At 54.8% G+C, this 22,900-nt stretch overlaps 2 protein-coding genes across 4 annotated transcripts; one reads left to right on the forward strand and one right to left on the reverse strand.

Annotated features, from left to right (window-relative positions):
• On the reverse strand, window positions 1-8,061 carry BABAM1 (BRISC and BRCA1 A complex member 1). 2 transcript variants are annotated; one of them, XM_072786828.1, is made up of 9 exons: window positions 7,967-8,061; window positions 5,869-6,225; window positions 4,819-4,877; window positions 4,048-4,168; window positions 3,887-3,965; window positions 3,084-3,108; window positions 1,335-1,464; window positions 1,051-1,137; window positions 1-438 (listed from the first exon to the last, which is right to left on the reverse strand). In XM_072786828.1, the coding sequence occupies exons 2-9, from the start codon at window positions 6,172-6,174 to the stop codon at window positions 235-237; spliced, it is 1,011 nt and encodes a 336-aa protein (XP_072642929.1). In that variant the 5' UTR covers window positions 6,175-6,225; window positions 7,967-8,061; the 3' UTR covers window positions 1-234. The 2 variants fall into 2 exon arrangements, with proteins under 2 accessions (XP_072642929.1, XP_072642930.1); XM_072786829.1 differs by lacking the exon at window positions 7,967-8,061 and adding an exon at window positions 6,613-6,647.
• A 2,162-nt stretch (window positions 8,062-10,223) lies between these two features.
• USHBP1 (USH1 protein network component harmonin binding protein 1) lies at window positions 10,224-19,503 on the forward strand. Of its 2 annotated transcripts, XM_072786833.1 has the most exons (13): window positions 10,224-10,337; window positions 10,677-10,804; window positions 10,902-11,050; window positions 11,264-11,702; window positions 14,544-14,669; window positions 14,841-14,977; window positions 15,147-15,287; window positions 15,785-15,958; window positions 16,642-16,891; window positions 17,437-17,658; window positions 18,572-18,678; window positions 18,868-18,990; window positions 19,236-19,503. In XM_072786833.1, exons 2-13 carry the CDS (start codon window positions 10,751-10,753, stop codon window positions 19,423-19,425), a joined length of 2,112 nt encoding a protein of 703 aa, XP_072642934.1. In that variant the 5' UTR covers window positions 10,224-10,337; window positions 10,677-10,750; the 3' UTR covers window positions 19,426-19,503. The 2 variants fall into 2 exon arrangements, with proteins under 2 accessions (XP_072642934.1, XP_072642933.1); XM_072786832.1 differs by lacking the exon at window positions 10,224-10,337 and having other exon boundaries at window positions 10,608-10,804.
• The last annotated feature ends 3,397 nt before the right edge of the window (window positions 19,504-22,900 follow it).

Genomic DNA, 22,900 nt, shown 5'->3' on the forward strand with positions numbered 1-22,900 from the left:
TTAGGGATTCTCAGATTTTTATTTTGATGACAAAAGTCACACAGGGGAGAATAAAACTTACAGTGGACAAACTGCTAGTGGGAGGAGGGCTGGAAAACATGGGGAATGAGTGCCCAGAGTCCCCAGGAGCCTCCTGGAACCCTCCCTACCAAGGTGCCACACAGCCTACTTTGAGACCCATTCTCCAAGCCCAGGGCTTCACCGCATGGGAAGGCAGAGACGCACAGGGATGGTTCAGACGGTGGCTTCAACCTCAGTGGCTTCATCATCCTCTTCCAGCAGGCTGTAGGAGGCATGACTCTGGCAGGGCCGCTGCAGTGGGTGAGCCAGCAGCTTGGCCATACAGTTGTGCAGCTCAAGGGCTGGCCCGGCTAGCGCCACCTCATACTTGTAGCTGGTACCCTTGGTATCCAGGCTGCCCATGAAGGCAAACATGTCCTGTGGGGCCAGGGAGGGGCTATCAGGATTCCCCTGATAGATCCCTCTCTGCCCCTGTAAGGGTTCCCAGAGGAGGGGGCATCAGGGATGGGTTCTGAAGCCTGGAGAGGAGTTTCCCAGAAAGAAAACATTCCCACACTCAGCACATATTCCTTGCCACCCACCTGGTGTTAGACCCAACAGGTCTCAGTTCTGGAGACCCTAGTTTGGAGAGACAGTTAGAGGCTGACTTCCCCCAGCTCCCATGCTAGTGATCCCCAAGGAGCAGAGCCTTTTGGTTTGGGTGCTGAAGTATGAGTAGGAGCCCATTTCAACTCCCCCTCTTCACAGTAGACTGAGGCTCAGAGGTAAGTGGCCTAATCAAGGTCAGGGCTAGGATGTGAAGGACCAATAGGGCCTGGGGAGGCAGGGAGGGAAGCATGCTGCAAGGGCAAAGGCAGATGGAGAGAAGCCCCTACCAGCTCACAGCAGACAGGTGGAAATGGTTGTTGAGTGACCTATGGACCATGATCCAGCAAGGCCAGGGCACCGGGCATTGCATGCAGCACGGAGATGCATTCAGAGACACCCCACCTATACTCCCTGCCACCCACACCCACAGCAGCCTCTGACCTTCCAGCTCATTTCCTCTTCCTTCTCGTCAGCGCCATTGTGGATGTAAACAACATCGAAGAAGAAGTAGGGGCACTGGAACATTTTCTGTGGGGGGAAGAACACCAGCCTTTGGGGATCAAATCACCCCATACCCCCATGCCCGTGATTCCCTGGCATCTGATTTGGGACTATGGGAACCCATCCATAGGCACCCCAGTTCTTGTAATTGGGAAGTTCCTCCTGGTGTCTAACCATGATGCTGCTGGCTGCAGATATCCCTCCCTTTCTTGGGCCTCACTCACCTTCATGGGCTCCGTCAGGGAGAACTGGGGCTGGCAGGGTGGACGGCTATAGACAAGGATGGTGCGGACCACGTATGGGGGTGGAATTGTCTGCACATTCTCAGTGACTGGCAGCTCAGTCTTCTGCTGGCTGCGTAGCAAAGGTGGGGGACAGGTCAGAGCACACTCCTGAGATCTGCCTCTCATCACCCTCGGAGAGCTCGGACCCTCCTTGGGCATCCAAAGCCCCAAGTTCACTGCTGCCTCTGAGCCTCCCCGCATGCTGATCCCTCTGCCCTGAGTCCCTCCGCAGCCTCACCCTTCCGCCTGACCTCTCCTGCTCTGTCAGGGAGACTTTGCTGACTCCAAAGCTGGAGTCCACTCTGACCACCCCCTTCATCCTGAACATCCCCCAATCATTGACCTGAGCTGGACCTGTCCCACCAGGCCGGAACAGTCTACCCAATCCTATCTGCTAAGTTAGCACCCAGGTCCCTAAGTGGCCACGGCTGGATCTCACACCGGCAGAGGGTATTAGGCAGACAGAGCACTAGAGTCTTTAATATATGAAAAGTAAATCTGATCATCAGTAAGAAAAAAGCTGACACCTCGCTAGAAAAATAAGCAAACGGGACAAATGGACAAATCAATGCCGGAATACTGAGTGGCTTACAAGTCAAAGACTCAAAGAAAGCACGGTGACAGTACCAGGGCCCGCTTGCCACGCTCAGACAGGAGGAACCTTCAGCAGTGGGAAGGGCCCCAGTGTCGGTGGGGAGTACACAGTTAGTTTCCTTGGAAAGTGCTCTGGTAAACTCAGGCAGATCAAAAATATGCACCCCTTTGATCCAGCATGTCTTCCATTGGGAATTTACAGGATGCATTCACTTGCAAACTTTGCCAGGACACTTGTTCCAGGTTAACCACGATGGAAAAGGCAACACAAGATCCACATCCACCATGAGGAGGCAGGTCAAAACAGGGGTTTTTGGACTATTAAGGGTCTGTAAGCTCAGGATGGTTTTTATATTTTTAAAATGGCTGGGGAGAAAAAATCAAAAGAACAGTTTTGTGACTTGTGGAAATGACATGAAATTAGAATTTCAGTGTTCATGACATTCATTACGTTTTATTGAGACACGACCACGCACGTGGGTAGGCTTTGGGACTGCTTTCAGACCACTTGGGCAGAATCCAGTCATCGTGACCCAGACCAGGTGGCCTGCAGAGCTGAAAATATTTACTGTCCGGCCCTTCACAGAAAACAGGTGCTGGGATCCCTGGGTGGCGCAGCAGTTTGGCGCCTGCCTTTGGCCCAGGGCGCGATCCTGGAGACCCAGGATCGAATCCCACGTCGGGCTCCCGGTGCATGGAGCCTGCTTCTCCCTCTGCCTGTGTCTCTGCCTCTCTCTCTCTCTCTGTGTGACTATCATAAATAATAAATAAAAATTAAAAAAAAAAAGAAGAAGAAAACATGTGCTGCCCTGTGGGTTAAAAGCATAGAGTGGGGCAACCCTGGTGGCCCAGCGGTTTAGTGCCACCTTCAGCCCAGGGTGTGATCCTGGAAACCCAGGATTGAGTTCCACGTTGGGCTCTCTGCATGGAGCCTGCTTCTTCCTCTGCCTGTGCCTGTGCATCTGTCTCTCTGTGTCTCTCATGAATAAATAAATAAAATCTTAAAAAAAAAAAAAAGAAAAACATGGAATGGGGGACCTCAGGGCCACCATGGGACTAACATGGAAGGCGAAGTGCGGGGAAGGCAGTACTTACATGAGGCTGAAGAGACCTTCCAGATCTGGCAGGGATGCTAAGGAGAAGGCTGGTGGCAGAGCATGGGTGGGAAGCAGAGGGTGGTTTCCCTCATCCTGATGTCAGGAGGGCCTGGGCGCCCTCATGCCTAGTGCCGGGTACCACTGTGCAGGAGATGTGCTGGGTGATGCTGGCCCAGTTGCTTGCCCTGTCTGAGCCTGTGCTCCCTCAGCACAAATCAGAAAACAGGATGCCGGCACCGGATGCCCTGAAAACTCTTCCTGACTCACAACCAGGGCAGCTATCCTCACAATGGAAGAGCCACGGTGTCCCCGTCTCCTGCCTCCTGACACTCAGCCTTGTTTCCTAATGCACAAGGATCACTTTCTAAGTTTTGGGCTTTACATGAGCCTTTTGTGCTCAAACTAGCATAAAATGTGCTGTGCCCAGGTTACAGGGGCTGTAGAAGTGACTGTGACTTTCTAGTCACGTATCACCATTTATTGAACACAAATTGTATACTTGGCCCTGTATAGAAAGCTCCCCATGTGTGTGGTTTTGCCATCTAGGGTCCAATCAGTTGGTTTGGCTTTTATATTGACTTTATCTTAACAGCAACCCCCTGAGGAAAGAGGTTTCATGCCTCTCCTTTTACAGATGAAGAAACAGGTTCAAAGAGGTGACTTGCCTAAGCTTGTCACAGCAGAACTGCGATCTGGACCTGAGCCAGTCTCAGCCAGCCCCCCATGGCTCAGGCTTCTGGGGTTCCAAGACCAGAAGAACAGCCCAGTCCCCTCTAAGGGCACCCCTGCCTGAAAGGATACTGAAGGTGGAGCAGGAAGCCGTCTCTAGGTCATAGAGGCAGCTGCAGAGCTCCCGGGGATCAGAGGTCAGGCCGGACAGCTGCAGGGAAGCACAAATCTCAGCAAGGTGCCTTCCTGCCCCTAGGGAGCCCCGAGGCACCCAAGCCCTGCCCCAACCTCACCCAGGCGATGTCATCATTCACCACCACCAGCGCAAACTCATGGCTCTTGTCGATCTTGTGTTTTGTCCGCACAAACATCTCAATCATCTTCTGGGAGACATTGAGGGCATTGGTTTTGGAGCTGGGGAGGCACAGAAGAAGGGGGTGGTTAAGGCAAGGCCTCCCAGTCTGGAGGCCGTCTCCTCAGCTGCCAATTCTGGGGAGCCCTCCACTAGGCACTGGAGGCCCAGGCCATGCAGCGGGCAGGTGGCAGAGTCCAGCCACCTCTCTCCAGCCTCTGGCCTCTCCAAGTGGGTTTCTCTGGCCAGCCTGGGTCTCCCCCAGGCCTTCACAGAGCCACAGATGGCTAGGGGTGGCAGCAAGGGGAAGACAGGCTTGTCCTCGGCATCCCCTTGGACCCTATCCAAGCCTGGTCACCAACCCCAGAATCCCAGCAGCTCAGGGCAGGGGCTTCAGGGTCAGCTAGGCCTGGGTCTGAGTCCCCACTCTGAGACCTTGGGGAAGTCACTTCACTTCTTAGGAGTTTCTGAGTCATTGCTGTGCCACGGGTGCCACATGGCAGCTCTCAAAGGCTTGGAACAGAGCCCTGGGGGGTTACAGCTGTATTATGCTCGGTTGCCATCACTACTCTCTGACAGCACCAGGCCCCAGGCCAGGCCAAGCTGCTATGAGTCTCAGAAAGAGGGACAGCCCTGAGTTGTTTGAGCTGCCTTCCTCCCACCCACCCCAAGCCGTGGCTGCATTATTCAAGCCCCCAGATGTATCTCTTACCCATTGAATGACTCCAGCTTTGAAAGGGACATTTCCTCTGACAGGTCCAGGCAGATGATCTGCAAGAAGGTTGGAGGGAGGCGAGGGCACTGTGAGTGGAAGAACCTAGCGACTGGACATCAACACCAGCCCCTGCTGCGCTCTGGCAGCCCTTCTCCCAGCACTTCTGCCTGAAAAGGTGGTGGGATGACCCCCACTTCCCAGCCAAGCAACCTACTTTCGAAGACAGCGGTTCAGGGAAAAGAACACTAGACATGGAGTCCAGGTTTATGAGAGAATAAAGGAACCAGAGGATGTCGGACACAGAACAAGAAAAAGGTGGAGTGAGTTGAACTATGCCCCAGCCCCCACCCAGATATGCTCACCCAGAACCTCAGAATGTGCCTTCTTTTCGAATCAGGGTATTTGCTCATGGAACTAAGATACAGATCTTGAGATAAGATAAAGATCCTGATCCAGGGGTATCTGGGTGGCTGGGATGACAGGAGCATCTGACTCTTGATTTCAGCTCGGGTCATGGTCTCAGGGTCATGAGATCCAGCCCTCCATCGGGCTCCCCTATCAGCGGGGAGTCTGCCTAATATTCTTTCTCCCTATCTCTGCCCTTCCCCTTACCCACACTCTTTCTCTTGATCTCAAATAAATGATTTGAGATCTGATTCAATGGCAAGTGTCCTTATAAGAGAAAGAAGATTCAGAGACACAGATGGGAAGGCCGTGTGAAGAGGAGGCAGAAACTGGGGTGATGCGGCTGCAAGCCAAAGAATGCATGGAGCCCCCAAGGGCTGGAAGGGGTGAGGAAGGATCTCTCCCTATAGCCTTCAGAAGGACAATGGTCCTGCCCATACCTTGATTTCAGACTACTGGCCTCCGGAACAGTGAGAGAATCAATTTCTGTTGTTCTAAGCCACTCAGTTTGTGGTAATTTGTGGTGGTAACCCCAGAAAACGCATAGGAAGTGACTGCAGGGTGAATCCCAAAAAAAGCAAGAGTTTTAAACTTTAAGGTTCTCTAACACCTTCACAGTCACAGGCCAAGCCCCTCACTTACCACCTTCTCTGGACAGTTGACCCTTGGTGTCCGCACCTGGACTTCGGGGGCTGTTGGGGGCACCTGCCAGGGCTTGGGGCCAGCTCCTGGAGGGTTGGGGGTCCCATCATCAGCACTGGCCGCCTCACCCTCACCCTCGCTGCGGCTGCCCACGCTGGCCTGGGCCCCCAGTGCCCGGTCCTCAGCCCCCTCAGGGTTGGAACGTGTGCGGGGCCTGGGCTCAGCTGACTGCTCCTCTTCCTCTTCCTCCTCCTCCTCCTCCTCCTCCTCTTCCTCGGTGGGGCTGTTGGGCTCCGCCACCTCCATGGCCCCTAAGTGGCTGGATGGAGCAGGGTTGGGAGAAGCCAGGATCCTCCCCTTAAGGGTTTTAAAAACATTTGGTTACTGTGCAGGACAGTGCATGAACTGCGTAATGGTTGTAAAAATCAATCCTTTCCAGGCCTCAGTTTCCTCATCTGCAGAACGGGTGCCTGGCACCCCCTCTGACTTAAAGTCTCCCGTTTTTTCTATAGAGCTACCCTCCCCCTTTCCTTGGCCAATGAACAAAACTGGCCACCAGGACTGGCTCAGACATGGGGCATGACCCAATACAGGTCAGTGAGGGGCAGCTGTGGGGCTTCCAATAGCGCTGTTAGGGAAGAGGGACTCGTTAGAGTTGCAGAGCTGGGAGGATGGAAGTCGGCAGCTGCCAGGAGCCTTTTGCCTCCAAGACGGGAAAGAATACCTACTTGAAGTGATGCTCACTCAGAAAACAGCAGCTAGACCTCTGTGCACCTGGATCCAGCTATGCCCGTAGGAAACTGAATAAAGGACACCTCATTTAAAATGGAGGAGGGAAAAAAATAAAAAAAATAAAATAATAAAATAAAATGGAGGAGGGAGGGCAGCCTGGGTGGCTCAGCGGTTTAGTGCTGCCTTCAGTCCAGGGCATGTTCCCGGAAATCCGGGTCAAGTCTCATGTTGGGCTCCCTGCATGGAGCCTGCTTCTCCCTCTGCTTGTGTCTCTGCCTCTCTCTCTCTCTCTCTGTGTCTCTCACGAATAAATAAATAAAATTTTAAAATAAAATTAAAAATGGAGGAAGCAGGCCAAAAGGGGAAGCTCTCACCTCCTACCACAACCGCAGACCCCCACGGGAAGATAGATCTTGCATTCCCAACAGAAAAATACTATAGGGCAGCCCGGGTCGCTCAGCGGTTTAGCGCTGCCTTCAGCCCAGGACCTGATCCTGGAGACCCAGGATCGAGTCCCACATCAGGCTCCCTGCATGGAGCCTGCTTCTCTCTCTGCCTGTGTCTCTGCCACGTGCTCTCTTTCTCTGTGTCTCTCATGAATAAATAAATAAAATCTTAAAAAAAAAGAAAAAGAAAAAGAAAGAAAGAAGACTATACTAACCTAGCAAGAAAAGGAAAGAGTTTCTCCTTGCCTGGCAACAGCGCAGCCAATGACAGTCACAGCTCAACCAGTGGAAAGCCACTAAACTTCAAATTCCCAAAGTATTCCAATAGACTTTAGGTTTATGCCCCTCCCAACTCCCCTCCTTTGTTCAGGACTTGCCTAATGCTTTGCTACAGCTTGTGTGTCCTAAATTGTAGTTCTCTACTATTCCCAAACCAACCTGCCTTTGCGGGTAAAGTAACTGACAGTTTTAGTGTGAAGGTTAACAGAGTAATTGGCCGGGGTGCCTGGCTGGCTCAGTCGGTAGAGCGTACCACTCTTGCTTTTGGGGTTGTGAGTTCGAGCCCCTCCTCGGGTGCACAGATTGCTTAAAAAACAAAATAAGACTAATTAGCTCTAGGATTCCCCGCAGCGGGCACTGGGTTGCCCAGGGGTTGTCTGCGCAGGAGGGCACGAATCTAGCTGTTAAAAGTCCCATTGAGGAAAGATGGGACGCCCACAGTGTTCCTCTCGGGGATTGGGTGTGGGCTGCGGAGGATGGTCTGAGTGGCTTGCAATCCCCTCGATCTCTAAGGAAGACCATGTTTCAAGAGGGATGGAGGTTAGCCTGCAGGAGAAACCAGAGCTGAAAGCGGAAGACTCCGGGAAGGCTAGGGGCTGGACCTCTAGGGACAGGACCGCAACCACCCAACCACCTCTCACCGTAGGCTGAGCCTCCCTCCAACTCAGCGGAGAACTGACTAGGAAGCCGCCATCTTTCGCAGCCCGGAAGTGGTGCGGCGCGGCCGCGACGCCTCCTGGGAAATGTAGTTCAGCAAGTCGTAAGGCAGGCGGACAACTGAACGGGGCGGGGGAAAAGGCTGGAGAGCCTTGGAAGCTGATAGGCTGGGACAGCGCTAGGGGGTGGGGTTTGGAATGTGATTGGTTAAAGCAAGACGTGCCAGGGCTTTGATGTTTCTGGCCAAATGAGGGTTCGGTGGTCAGCGCTTCTGCCCTGATAGGCTGGGACGAGGCCTAGTGGAGTGGACTTTTCTATGGACTAGGCTCAAAGGGATGGAGAAGGCCTCACTTGCAATGTGATAAACTGAATGCGAGTGACTTGGGCGGGATTTAGACGAAGAGGTAGGGCTAATTGATGATTGGTGGAGCCGACCTGGCCCTCGGCGAGGGGCGGGTTTTTGTGCGCTGAGGTGGGAGTGGCCCACGCCCCAGGCCCTGCCCAGTTATTTAATTCTGCCCCTTATTTTGCATATATTTGCAAACCCCCCAAAATACCAAGCCCAAACTATTTAAAACCACCTTTTCTTCTTCACGCGCACTTCTTCTCTTACCCCCTAACCATTTAAAACCTACTCTGAAAAAATAAAAAATAATAAAAAAAAATAAAACCCACTCTGAGCCGCCTCAGTTTCTTTATGTGTAAAAGGATCAATTAAACCAGCCCTCAGGAGCCAGGTTCTTGGTCACCGACAGCCAGGAGGAGCTATGCAAGCTAAGTCTACAAGAATGGAGAACTTGCTAGAAAAACAATATGAAAGGCATTCCAGAAAGAAGGAATCGCCTTGGCAAAGGTCCTGAGACTTGCAAGAGCCTTGGAGCGATGGAACCTTTAAGAGGTTAATATGGCTGGAGCAGGGGCGCCTGGGTGGCTCAGTGGTTGAGCATCTGCCTTCAGCTCAGGTGGTGGTCCCAGGATGCTGGGATCAAGTTTCACATCAGGCTCTCCGCGGGGAGCCTACTTCTCCCTCCGCCTTGTTTCTGCCTCTGTGTCTCTCATGAATAAATAAATAAAATCTTTTTTTAAAAAAATGGCTGGAGCAGAGGCTAAGAGTGTAGATTTCAATGTGCCTGGGTGCCCCCAAGTCAGAGAATTGCAACTTATTTCCTTACCAGTTTTGGGGACGCAGAAGCAGGAAGACTCAGCCTCCTCTGTCTGTCAGCGGAATGAGGAAGATTCAGGCTACTCCAGGCTCTGCGCAGTTTAAACCAAGTGTAGGGGCACCTGGGAGGTTCAGTGGTTGAGCGGCTGCCTTCAGCTCAGGTCCTGATCCCGAGGGATCCTGGGATTGAGTCCTGCATCGGGCTCCCGGCAGGGAGCCTGCTTCTCCCTCTGCCTATGTCTCTGCCTCTCTCTGTGTCTCTCATGAATAAATAAAATCTTTAAAAAATAATAAATAAAAAATAAGCCAAGTGCAGAAACAAGGAAAGGGTTACAGCATAACCAAAGGCCCTGGGATGTGAGAATTGTGAACCTTCACCTGTTCACAGAGGGGTCATCATGGCTAAAGCATGGAGTATACATGGGTGCAGACAGCAGGCATTATTTTTAAGGGCCTCGAATGCCGGGTAGAAGAGCTTGAAATGTTTCCCAAGGGCAATGGGGAGTCATGGAGGGTGTGTGAGCAGAAGAGGTGAACAATGAGGTCTCTGTCTCTGGGGCCTGGGAGGGGAAGGGAGTCAAGGGGTGGGTGGCTGTAGAGTCCACGGAGAGAGAGGGGCTGGCATCCCGGTAGAGGGGAGAGGGTTGGGCTGTTATGGAGGGAGATGACGAGGCCCTTTAGAGATGGATGCAGGAAAAATGGGCAGGATGTAGGGGCGATCTGTGCCCTGAGGAATCCAGGAGAAGCAGCAGCTGGCAGAGGAAGCAGAGATGGGAGGGCCGGAGAGGCAGCGAACAAGAGTGGTGTGTTACAATTCAGTTCTTGGATGGTGCTCAGTCATGTGCAAGTTGCTTGTTAAAATTCCCATGACACTGTAGACAGATCCTATAATTAAAGCCCCCCCCCCATTTTACAGATAAGGAAACTGAGGCTCAGAGGCGGAAGAGACATGAGATTGGAGGCTGGGGCAAGGAAGGACCGACAGGTCAGGAGCTGGACATGTGTGTCCCACCGGGACTGGAGGAAGCTGATGTCCTTGAGGAGGAAATAGCACAATAACAAGTCACATGACCAGGGGAGGGGGCTTCCTGTTTCCCGGCCTCTCCCAAGCCAGCCTTGGCCAGCCCGGGGCCTAAGCAAGCAGTGGCCAGAGCTACCCCAAGAGTGTCCAGGGATTTGGGCTGCTGACCAAGGTATTCCTAGAGGTACAGAGGAGTAGCATTAGAGCAGGCTGAGGGGACCCAACCCCAAGATTGGGGCCTCCGACTCAAGAGGACCCTGGGGAGGAGAGGTGATTCCTGAAGTCCTCGAGCCAGGTCCAGATTGGGGACCGAGGGGAGCACAGAGGTAGTGAAAGATAAAGGAGGCAAAAGACAAGGGGAGGTGGGAACAAACTTGTGAGGTAGTGAGCTGCCTGTCAGGAGGGGTATTCAAATGTGCCAGCTCAACACTGATAATTCAAGATCCCTCCCAGCGGGAGGAGATCGATGCTCATTTCATAGAAGAAGGTATTAAGGCTGTCATTTGCCCAGACCAACAAAGACAAGAGCCGAGATCAGGCTGCGGCTTTCGGAAAAAGAATCAGAGGACTGAATTCTGGACAGAAATGAGTGCCCGGGCCACGCGACCCCGAAGCCGGCGAGGGAGGCACGCGCCACCTGTAAGTGCCCCCTTCCCTGCCGCATCCAGCTCTTTGGGGTCACTCACCCCCTCGCCCCCGGCCTGGCTCGGAGCTTGGCCCTGTGGGTCATTTTCAGGGGGAGCTGGATCCCGTGGCAGAGAGTTCAGAGGAGGCTGAGGCAGCCAGCGGGAGCTCTGAGCTGGGCCTTGTGCCATCTCAGGAGAGCTGCGAGCCGAGGCTGCAGGGGCCAGAGGCAGAGGCCAGTGGGCAGGGCCTTGGGAACAGGTAAGGTCCCCTCCGTCTGGGCTCCCACTCCGGCCCTGGTGTGTCTTTCCTCCCCACAGATCTACCTGTGTTCCTCCCTTGCTCACACACACGCCGTAGCTTCCCACTGCCCTCCTTGCCCAACTTTCAAGGCCCCGGATAATGCACCCTCTGTGAGCCAGCCACCCCAGATGACCCCATTTCCAGAACCTTCTGTCTCTCACTTCACCACAGGACCAACAAAGAGGCTGAGGGGGACTCTAGCAGAGGACTGGCCCCATCTCCCGAGGGACCCCGCAAGCCTGCAGAGGAAGGCCACCAGGCCAGAGATGTAGCTCCACAGGATGGGGAGACTGTCCCCCCCAGGCCTGAAGCCTCTGACGTGTTTCAGGTTCTCCAGCATGCTCTGAGCTCCCTGGAGGCGGCGGCGGCTGCCTGGCGCCGCCGGCCCCCCAGCTGTCCTGGGCCCGGGGAGGCAGAGGACAGAAGTGAGGTGGGATCAAGGCCCTGCTTGGAGCAGGAGGGGGCAAGTGGTTGCCAGAGGGAGGCAGCCAGCCTGGCAGAGAGGAATGACTGGCTACGATTGGCCTTGGGCAGCCGAGAGGAGGAGCTGATTCGCACGCAGGCCTCCCTGCAGGCCATCCAGGGGGAGAAGGAGATGCTGCAGAGAGAGGTGAGGGTCTCGACGTATTGTGCTCTACCTCTGAGGGTTCTCTGTCTAAGGGGGAGGCGGGCCTGGCATAGGCAACCTTCCATTGTTTGTTCATTAGAAAAACTCTTACGGAGGGACGCCTGGGTGGCTCAGTGGTTGACTTGAGTTGAGCCTTTGACTCAGGTCATGATCCCAGGGTCCTGAGATCGAGTCCCACATCAGGTTCCCCACAGGGAGCCTGCCTCTCTCTCTGTGTCTCCTCTGAATAAATAAATAAAATCTAAAAAAAGAAAGAGAAAAACTTTTATGGAGCGTTGACTGCTGCAGAGCCCTGAACAAAGGTGCCTTGCCTTCTTAGATAAGGTGGTCAGAGATGCCCCTTGAGGAGGTGACACTTGAGCCAGGAGGTAAGGGAGGAGCCATGCAAGGATCTGGGGAAAGAGCATGCCAGGCGGAGAAGGAGCTCCCTTCCAGAGGTGGGAGTGTGAGTCAGGGAACAGTGAGCAAGCCAGTGTGGGGGTGAGGGGAGGGCAGGTTAGTGATGGGGGCAGATTTACACGGTCTGTGGGCTTCTGGGAGTTGGGCTTTGGCCCTGAGCCTGGTGGGCTCCTGGGGGGTTCCCCCTCGCCCCCCCACCCTCGCCCCCCCGCGGCAGAAAGGGGCGGGACCTGGTGCCGCGGTCACAGGCGCCCTCTGGTAGGCATGGGAGGAACAGCCGGCGGATCCACGAGGCACTGGTCCAGACACCAGATGGTGGAAACTGTGGAGGTGGCACAAAGTGGGCAGATTCTGGGTGGTGTCGAAGGTGGAGCTGGCAGGTTTGGGTGTGAAAGCCAGAGAAGGGTTGAGGACAAGTCCTGGTTTGGGGGCCTGCGGGACTGGGAGCCAGAAATGCAGGACCAGGAGCTGTTGGGACCCTAATGAGTTCAAGAAACCCCTGAGCCACCCATGTAGGACCATCAAAGACACAGTTGTGGGGTCAGAATCCAGAGCTCAGGGGAGATGTCAGGACAAGAGAAACACATCCCGACCTCTTTAACATGTGGATGGAATCTAAAGCCATGTGGCTGAAGGAGATGGGGGAACAGGCCCTCATCTTGGGCAGGCCAAGGTGGCAAGATATGGGGCCACCAGAGCCCAGCCTAAGGGGTGGGGCCCACTTCCTGGCTGGGAAAGATGATCCCCGCTCCACATTCCTCTCCTCACCCCCACCCACATTCCTCTCCTCACCCCCACTGCCTCTGGCACCCACCACTCTGTTCTCTATAACTGTGAGTTCAATTTTTCGTTTTGTTTTATCTTAGATCCCAAATATAAGTGAGGTCATGGTGTGCTTGCTTTTCTCTGACTTATTTTGCTTAGCACAATGCCCTCAAGGTTTATCCATGTTATTACAAATGGCAGGATTTCCTTCTCTCTCTTTTTTTAAGAGATTTTATTTTTTATTTTATTTTTTAATTTTTTAAAATTTTTTTTATCTATTTATGATAGTCACAGAGAGAGAGAGAGGCAGAGACACAGGCAGAGGAAGAAGCAGGCTCCATGCACCGGGAGCCCGACGTGGGATTCAATCCCGGGTCTCCAGGATTGCGTCCTGGGCCAAAGGCAGGCGCTAAACTGCTGCGCCACCCAGGGATCACAAGAGATTTTATTTTTAAGTAGTCTGTACACAATGTGAGACTCGAACTCATCACCCTGAGATTAAACGTCAGAGGCTCCACCGACTAAGCCAGCTAGGTGTCCCTCCTTACTTTTTTTTTTTAATTTATTTTTTATTATTTTTTTCTCCTTTTTTAAGGCCAAATAACATTCCATTGTCTATACACCAGATCTTCTTTCCCAATTCATCCACTGATGATCACTTAGGTTGCTTCCTAAGTGTCTTGGCTATTGCAAGTAATGCCGCAGTGAACATAGGGGTGCGGATATCTTTTCGAGCTACTTTTTTTTTCATTTCCTTCGCGTAAATACCCAGAAGTGGAATAGCTGAATCGTGTGATGGTTCTATTCTCAAGTTTTGAGGACGCACTATGTGGTTTTGCATAAATGGCTGCACCAATTTACAATCCCGCCAACGATGCATGAGGGTTTACTCTTCTCCACATCCTCCCCAACACTTGTGCCTTTTTTTTTTTTAAGATTTATTTATTTTAGAGAGAGAGAGAGAGACCAAGCACATGTGCCCATGAGTGGGGGGAGGGGCAGAGGGAGAGAATCTTCAAGCAGACTCCTCACTGAGCACAATGTTTGATCCCATAACCCATGAGGTCATGACCTGAGCTAAAAACAAGAGTTAGATGCTTAACCAACTGAGCCACCCAGGCACCCCAACATCTTTTTGACAGTAGCTATTCTAATAGGTATAAGATGATACTCATTGTGTTTGTGACTTGCATTTCCCTGATGATTAGTGATGTTGAGCACCTTTTCCTGTACCAACTGGCCATTTATATGTTTAAAGATAGAAGATGGGGATCCCTGGGTGGCTCAGCGGTTTAGCACCTGTCTTCCACCCAGGGCGTGATCCTGGAGACTCAGGATCGAGCCCCACATCAGGCTCCCAGCAGGGAGCCTGCCTCTCCCTCTGACTGTGTCTCTGTCTCTCTCTCTCTGTGTCTCTCATGAATAAATAAATAAAATCTTTAAAAATAAATAAATAAAGATAGAAGATTCTTAAGTGGCTAAGTGAATTGCCCAAGGCTGGATAGTGAGGAGTTCGGAGGGGGGCGGGCAGTAGCTGGGTTCCTGCTTTCCAGCCGGGGCCTTGTGACTATCTCAGGAGCAGTTCTGAAGGAGGGTTGGTGGGTGGTTGGAGCTCCCAGGCCTGACCTACTCCATCTTCCTTCCCCACCCCCACCCCAGGTCCAGGAGCTGCAGGATTCGCTGCTGAGGCTGGAATCTTTCCCACCTCCCTCCCCTGGCCAAGCAGGTGGCTCAGGCAGTGGCTCCAGCAGTTCTGGGGTAGATGAGGAGCCCTGGGGAACTCAGGTGAGTACAGGAAGCTTAAAAACCACGATCTTGAGATTTAGGATTCTGGGTGATGAGACTCAAATCCTGGTCCTACAGTCCGGTAGCTTCAGGGATTGGAAGAGGTTTAAACCCATGACACTAGGCTCTTCAGTGACAATCTGGGCAAATCAAGTCACCTTTTTCTGGCAGGACCCCTTCTCTCTGGCTCATCCCCTGCTCCGACGCCTCCGGAGTGATTCCAGCACTCAGATGCTTGGACCTCTCCCCACTCAACCCCCCGCCCCAGGGATACACGTCATGGAAGCCCAGATGGAACAGCTCCAGGCGTAAGAGCCATAAATGCTGAGCTCGTAAGGGCACTGGTGCCTCCCCCTGCTGGGCTCTAAACCTGAGAGTCTGGAGCTGGAGTGGAGTGGGGAGGAGGGTGGAAGTCAGCTGGGTCCCACCTACCCTACGGTGCCTCTCATTTTCCCTCTTCCCGAACTTCTGAGGCAGGAGCATCGAGAAACTCAAATGTTTCAACCGTCTGCTCTCAGCCGTGCTGCAGGGGTACAAGGGCCGGTGTGAAGGCCTCAGCATGCAGCTGGGCCAGCGGGAGGCTGAAGCCACAGCACTGCGTCTGGCTTTGCAATACAGGTGAGTGCATCCCACCCGTGACATCGCCAGCTAGGAAGGGAATGAGTACTCCGAGGATGTGCCAGCTCAGAGGATGATCCACGGCGAGAGTCAGGGCCCTTGCAGGAAAGCCCTTTCCAACCAGAGAAATTATTATTATTTTTTTTTGAGAAACTATTTTTTTAAAGATTATTTATTTATTCATGAGAGACACAGAGAGAGGCAGAGACATAGGCAGAGGGAGAAACAGGCTCCTCAAGGGAAGCCTGATGCAGGACTCAATCCCAGGACCCTGGGATCATGCCCTGAGCTGAAGGCAGACACTCAACCACTGAGCCACCCAGGCATCTCCAGAGAAATTCTTTTAAGGCAGTTTTAGCTCAAGGGTGCTGAAGTTTACAAGCTCCCACGGGTGGAGGTGGGGGAGGAACTGAAGGATCGCAGAACAAGTGGGTATGTCACCCACACCATGAGATGGAGCTGGGTGTCCCAGAGCACTCAGAATCGGTGTCTCACAGTGAGCACTGTGAGGAGGCATACGGAGTCCTGCTCACTCTCCTGGAGGCAGACTCGGGAGCAAGAGAGAAAGCCCCTACCGGTGACCTGGAGGCAGCTGAGAAGGAAGCTCAGAGGTTGTTGGCACAAGAGGAGGCTGCCATGGATGGAGAGACACCACGGGATACACAGCCAAGGTACTCTGGGAAGCTTGAGAACTGGGAGGGCCAGTGAGTGGGGTCCTTGTTAGAGAATGGGGCTCCCACGCCTCCACATTGGGGTTTGGCATGGCTGAGCCCAGCAGGGTTGGAGTAGGATGCTCCATGGTTCGTGGGCATGAGGCCTGACTAGAATTGTCTGGCTGCTGCTCAACAAAGTTGACATGGTGGCTGAGAGCCACTGCAATTGGTATAGTATCCACCAGGGTTGGCATGAAGATGGATGATGGTGCCCACTGATTAGAACTGGCGTGATGGTGTTTAATGGGGTTGGCCTGATGTTGGTACACATTGAGTTAGCATGATGTTGCCAAACAGGGTTGGCCAGCTGAGCAGTGGTGCCCATCGTGTGGTGGCACCCACTGTGTTGCCATAAGTGATAGCACCTACTGAGTTGGTGTGATGGCTTCCACCATGACGGCGTGAGCAACAGCAAGCGTTGATGTGTTGGTGTTCACTATGTTGTCTTGATGAATGATGGTGCCCAATGGGGTGTATATTATGGAGTCCACCATGTTGGTATGATAGCACTCACCACAGATGGCATAGAATCCATCATGGTCAGTAAGATGGAAGTTGATAAAGCCTACCAGAGTTGGCATGAGGTTAACACGACTATGGCCACCAGTGTTGACATTAGACCCCTCTTCTGTTTCCTGTAGCCCTGAGGGCAGTAGTGTGGATCGGCCCACACCACAGGAGGTGGCTACCCAGCTCTGGGGCTATATCCAGCGTCTCCGGGAGCGCTGTGCTCTGGTGAAGATTCCCCCAAAACCGGGCCCAACTTTGGCACCCATGCCCACTGTGCCCCATGCAGAAGCTTTGGTGCAGGCCATTCTGGGGACCCAGCCTGGCCCAGCCCTACCCCGGTTGGAGAAAATGCAGATCCAGCGAGACTTGGCAGCCACACGGGTACATGTGGGCAGTGGTCACTGTGTTAGTCTTTCTGGTGGGACAAAACCCTTTGCTGAGGTTGAGAGGGATGTGTTTGGGCGACTGAGTAACAAAGGAGAGTTCTACTTGGCTGGGGGCAGACTTCCTGGAGGGAGGAGAATTGGAACTGGGATTTTGAGGGTTGAAGAGGAATTTGTCTTCCGGAATTCAATTTCTCATAAGATTCTGAATCTGGCTTTCCAAAATTTCCTGCCTGTGGAAAGGAGATGGAGACAGGGGACATAATCTGAGGTTTATACCCTGGCATGAAAGACCTGAGGTTCTAGAGCTGGAGAAACTCCAGACCCTTCCACTGAGATGTTACTTGATCTTGTCTAAGATATTAGTACTCTCTGAACTGCCATTTCTAAAGCTGTCATTTTTAGGACGATAATTCTCATCATACAAGATCATGGTGAAGGTTTGGGTTCTTGCCTGACCAGTCGTCACTAGGTACCTCCTGGGGCCTCAGTTTCCCCAGATCCTAGAGGCCCAAATTCTCTGCCCACTCCTTGGTCTCTCAGGAGACTCTGGCTGACCTGATGCTGCGGCTCCAGTTGGTGCGGCGGGAGAAGCGGGGTCTGGAGCTTCGAGAGGCTGCCCTCCGAGCCCAGGGCCCAGCCCACGTGCTCCTGCTAGAGCAGCTGCGGTGGGAGCGGGCACAGCTCCGGACGGGTGGGGCCAACAGTAGCAGTGGGGACAGCAGTGGAGGCAGGAGCAGTGGAGACGAAGAGGAGTTGTCTCAGGTGAGTGGCCCTTCCTGGGCCTGGTGGGGCTAGCAGTATACTAGTAGGTCTGTGGCCCTGGTCAGTCACAGCCCCTTTGGAGCCACAGTTGGCATTTCTGCATGAAGAAATGAGTTTGGGGCACCTGGGTGGCTCAGTGGTTGAGTGTCTGCCTTTGGCTCAGGGCGTGATCCCGGGGTCCTGGGATCGAGTCCTGCATTGGGCTCACTGCAGGGAACCTGCTTCTCCCTCTGCCTACGTCTCTGCCTCTCTCTGTGTGTCTCTCATGAATAAATAAACAAAATCTTAAAAAAAAAACAAACCCCACAAAGAAATGAGTTGAATGTTAAACTGCCTGTCAAAGTTCATACCTGTACTTTGGTTTTTTTCTCTGAGTGTATCAAGCCCAGTAAGCCCCAAGGAGTTTTAGTGTCTTCCACTCAAACCTGTGACTCCTCCTTAGTCCCACTCCAGCATCTCCTCCCCAATAGCCCAAGCCCAGGCTTCATCTCTTCCTAAATTTTGGCTCAAGCATTCTCCCTGAGGCCTTCCCTTTTGCCTTTTCCTATCTCATCAAGACTGCCCTCTGCTTAAAGCCTTCAGCAGCTTCTGGAACCCTCCTCTAAATCATCTCTCCCACCTTCACACCTTTGTAGATGCTGTGCCCCTCCCAAGAACACTGGTCACTTACCTCTTTGTCTGATTAAGCCCATGATCTCTTGCAAGCCATTGCCTGCCTCCAGATGAGATCCCCTGTTATTTATTTCTCTGGTTTGGGAATCATTTTACCTTTCTTGGGGTATCTCACCAGACTGGGGGCTCTGTGAGGGGAGGGGCTGTGGCCGCCACCGTCTGGGTGACTTCCATGTCCAGCTGGGCTGAGTCCACACTCCACCTAGGCCAATGTCACTTCCCTCCCTTCTGCCTCCCACAGGGCCCTCCTGCTCTCCGCAGGGGTGGCAGGGGCGTTGATGGAGACCAGGTGGGCAAAGTGCAGGGCCCGGAGACTCTAGCCCAGGAACTGGCAGCGTCACTTAACCGGTGTGTGTCTCGGCCCTGGGCTGGGGGATGGATGGGCGGGGCGGGGGGTATACGTGAGAATCCATGGGGGCACTGTGTGCAGTGGAGGGTTGGCTGCACTTCTGTGTACAGGTGTGTTCACATGGCGTTGCGGGAGGTGGGAAGGATTGGCTACGGCCACAAGCTCCTCTCTCCCCACCCCTGCACCAGGGCCCTGGGCCTTCGGGAGCAGCTGCGGTCTCTGCGGGAGGAACTAGAACACGTGGCTCAGAAGGGGCGAGCCAGATGTGCTCAGAGTGCTGAGCTGAACAGGGACTTATGCAAGGCTCACAGGTGGGTCCCCCTTTTCTGGTGACTTCAGAAGTGAGTGTACTGGCTTTCTCTGAGCCTCAGCCTCCCCCCTACCACTGTAAGGTGGGTGGCAAGTTCAATCCATCCCATACTGCCCCTTTCCCGGATGGAACCCCAGGAAGATTCAAAGAGTTCCTGTCTGGGGCTGGGAATACATAGCTCCTGACGTAGGTGGGATGGGGGGCTGTTTCCCGGCTCAGCCCCATCCCCCCTCCACCCTCCTCCAGTGCCCTGGTCCTGGCCTTCCGAGGTGCCCACCGGAAGCAGGAAGAGCAACAGAGGAAGCTGGAGCAGCAGGTGGCATTAATGGAGGCTCGACAGGCAGAGGAGCTGGAGGTGCTAGAAGCCACCGCAAGGGCACTGGGGAGGCCCAGACCACCCCACCGGCCTCCCCGGCTGGGAGAGACCTTTCTGTAGGCCCCATCCTGGCTGTTTCTGGATGTGCCGGACAGTTTTATGGCGGACCACATCATAAATCGTCCTGGAGTGATGTTATATCATGTGTGACCTTGAATGTTGGGACCTGTTGGGTGGGATGGGGGCTGTTGCATCTGGGTGTCTGGGAGCTGATGGAGGGGTGGCTGGGCATTTGAGACAGGCTTCCTGTCTCCGGCCTGGCACCATGTGGCATGTGACTGTGATATGTCAGCGGGATCGTGCCAGAGCTCATGCCAAATCTAGGGCTGGCTGAAGGATTTGGGGTCAGTGAGGTTATTTGGCCAGAACCGAAATTCCAACACTCATCTGCCTCCCGAGGCCCTGGAAGGGGTCCAGAGGGATAGGACACACCTTCCCTTGCCCATCCCCGTCACAGGGAGCTGCTGGATTTGGCCTGGTAGCTGCTCCCAACAGGAAAATACCCATATACCAGGAGGAAAACTGAAGGCCTAATGGTTCAGGGTGTGGAAAATTAGCTGGAAAAGCAATCTGCAATCGCTCCCCAGCTGGAGGTGGAGGAGAGGAGGCATCAGAGGCCTTTGTAACTTGCATTCAAAGAATATGGAGCTAAGGTCAAGGACGCTGGGTGGGTGGGGAAGCAAAGGTAAGAACCTGCAAGTGGTGACTCCGGGGCAATGAGCAACTAATAGATCGCGCTCACGGGCAGGGAGGCCCATTGGGGCCTGAGGGTCTGGACCTGACCGGGCTAAATTCCAGCTTTTCCTGGCTGGGCGTCCGAGCCGAGCCGAGCCGTTAGTTAGTGTTAGGTTAATAGCAGGCAACTGATTAGCATGTCATTTGTGTAAGCCACACCTTCAGGAAAGGGGGACCGGGTGGGACCCGGTTGGCGCTTGCCTCTTGGGTGATGGCTGAAATCCAAGACGGGGATTAGAAAGGTTTTCATCCCCAGCCTGGTGGTGGTGGTGCGGGGTGGTTTCCAGCCCACACCTGTGCAGGTGTGCGCGATGGCTGCCTGCTGCAGGGCGGGCCCCAGGACTCGACCTGGTCCTACTGACGCACAACTCCTTAGAGATCGCGGGGGCTGGTGACCTTCGGTCGGTGCAATCTCGCTGGACAAAGGCCAGCTTTGAAGAAAGCAGAGAAACTGAGGAGGGCAAGGTGCTGAGGAGGGTCAGGGGAGCTGACCTTATCTCCTCTTGCCAAGAATGCAAGAGTGACTTCAGGCCCCCCCAGTCCCACAGTCTCCCCAGTCCGCAGAAGGAGACAAGGTCACCTGCGGAAGGGTGGGGAACGAGTTTGCGCTGCCGGAGGGGGGCAGGGGCCGCTTCCCAGGCCGCCGGGAGCGGGGTCTGGTCGTTCCCACGGGTGCCCCCTCGGCAGATGGGCCCAGGGCTCTTTGTCCCCGGTCTGCAGCCGCCGCAAGGTCAAATGTCACCGCGGGGCCGCGGGCAGGGGTCAAGGGGGCGGGGCCGGACTTCGACCCCCACCCCCCCAGCCCAGGAGGGCCCCAGGGGGCTCGGGGCCTTGGCGCTTGGGGAAGGGGGCAGGGCCGCCCTCGAGGGGTGGGACCTACCGGAGGTTCTAGGATATTCCCCCTTGCCTCCAAACCGGCCCTAGTACCCCGCAACTGGTGTCCCTCAAGCTCCAGGTCCCTGCCCCTCCACTCTCAGGTCCCCTTGACTCCCTTCCCTGAACCTGGTCTCCCAAGATGCCTTCCTTCTCCCCTGCCCAAGAATGCTGGAAAGTGCAGACCAGAGACCTGGGACCCCTGTCCTCAACCCCAAATAACCAGCCAGCACCTCCAGAACATTTCCAGGCAATCCCAGAACAAAATGGTCCTCTCTAACCATCCAGACCCCCATCTCCAGCAGGGCTTACAGGGCCGGGAATTCCACTCTAGTCAGTCCGACAGAAAGTCCTCCCTCATGTCTAACCACAGTCTTTTGGCTTCCTGCACTTGCTAAAGATTCCTCCAACTTGCACCCAGCCAGACTTTCCCTGGGGGCCCCAGAGGCCCAGGCTGGGTGCATTGTGCCTGGCTTTTACGTTACCTTGGTAGCCTTTTAAATGTTGCATGATCTCCAAGATTTCCCAGATCTCCCAGCTCCCCCCCACCGAAGCCAAGGTATATCTGCCCCCTCAGATGTAATCTGGAGGACATGCCTTTTCCCAAGGCCTCTTTCTGCAAGGGGAGGGCCTGTGGGGGCAGAGGGCACTGTTTTTCCTGCTGGCAGCTCTCAGAGGCCCAGCCACGTGCCCTGGTGTCCAGTTCTGGGCCCGGGGCCTAGGGCAGGGCAGGAGATAAGGCCCAACACCGGACCTGCGGGACTCCAAGGTGAAAGGTCACCATAGGAAGGGCTTTTCCAGCTGGTTAAACGTTAACAGGCCCAGAGCTAGAAGCTCAGGCTTGCCCAGCCCAGCGCTGCCTGGGCGGGAGATGTGTGTGTGTGTGTGTGTGTGTGTGGGGGGGGTGACAAACAAATGTCACTTAATAAATGCTGGTCGTCCCCAGTGAGTGAGGGGGGCAGGGGAAGCTGTAAGCCAGCGGCAACTGAGAGGCTCCTGGGAGCCTGGAAGAGACATCTGCAGTCCAGCCGGTGGCCTGGCCAAGCCCTTTATGTGAAGCACAGAAAGAAAAGGAAATGAGAGAGGAAAGGGGGGCAGGCCCCAGTAGGGATGGTGGGCATTCCTGCTGCCTCGAGCCTAGCTGGGCGGGTGGGTGCCCTGCCCCCAGAGGCCTAAAATTCTGGCGAGGGGGCCCCTGACCTCGCACCCCCGCCGGCCACAGACCACAACATCCCTTGGCCCTGGAGATTCCCAGCACCAGGTGTTAGCCCGAGCTGAGAAAGGGTGGGGTGAGGGTCGGACGCGGCGACTTTCTGGAAGAGGAAGCAAACACAATCCATCATGCAACTGTGCAAAGAAATGCCCCAGGGTGTGTGTGTGTGTGTGTGTGTGTGTGTGTGTACTGCGCAGGGGCGTGCCCCCCGGGTGCAACCGGCCCCCATTATTGCTTTTGCAGGGAATGCAGGGGTAGGGTTCCGAGGTGCGCCTCGAGGGCGGTTGAGCGAGGCATCGTCCAAGGCCGGAGGCGGAGGGGAGGGCCTCGGAGAGACATCTTGTGCAGGCTGCGGAAGGGCAGAGGGCAGCGGCGGCCCGGGCTCCCGCCGCGGCCCGGCAGGGGTTAAGGCTGGAGTCGGGCGAGGGCGGGGGCAGTGGGGGGATGGAGGGGGGAGGGTCAGGCCGAGCGGCCCCGTGCTCCGCCCTCGCCCCTCCCGCCGGCCCGGGCGCCGGGCGCCGAGCGAGGCCACCCATGCCCTTATAAGGGTGGCCGTCGCCGGGGCAACGAGCGCCCGCCCCCAGCCCGCGGCGCGCGCCCCTGCCCCCGCCCCCGCCCCCCGCCCGCCCCGCGAATGGAACGTTGTGTGTCAAACCGGCCGCAGCGCGAGGCCGGCGCGCGGGGTCGGCGGCGGCGGCGAGAGCGAGGCTCGGG

This window comes from Canis lupus, chromosome 19 (assembly GCF_048164855.1).
Source record: "Canis lupus baileyi chromosome 19, mCanLup2.hap1, whole genome shotgun sequence".
NCBI lineage: Eukaryota > Metazoa > Chordata > Mammalia > Carnivora > Canidae > Canis > Canis lupus.

What these genes read in the sequence shown, in the direction of transcription:
- BABAM1 (XM_072786828.1), bottom strand. Translation starts at nt 6,174, where the DNA reads ATGGAGGTGGCGGAGCCCAACAGCCCCACCGAGGAAGAGGAGGAGGAG. An exon ending in TGAATGATGACATCGCCTGG is followed by an intron (nt 3,966 to 4,047) that starts GTGAGGTTGGGG and finishes GCTTCCCTGCAG; the next exon opens with CTGTCCGGCCTGACCTCTGA. An exon ending in AAGAGGAAATGAGCTGGAAG is followed by an intron (nt 439 to 1,050) that starts GTCAGAGGCTGC and finishes CTGGCCCCACAG; the next exon opens with GACATGTTTGCCTTCATGGG.
- USHBP1 (XM_072786833.1), top strand. Translation starts at nt 10,751, where the DNA reads ATGAGTGCCCGGGCCACGCGACCCCGAAGCCGGCGAGGGAGGCACGCG. An exon ending in ACGAAGAGGAGTTGTCTCAG is followed by an intron (nt 17,659 to 18,571) that starts GTGAGTGGCCCT and finishes TGCCTCCCACAG; the next exon opens with GGCCCTCCTGCTCTCCGCAG. An exon ending in CTGGCAGCGTCACTTAACCG is followed by an intron (nt 18,679 to 18,867) that starts GTGTGTGTCTCG and finishes CCCCTGCACCAG; the next exon opens with GGCCCTGGGCCTTCGGGAGC.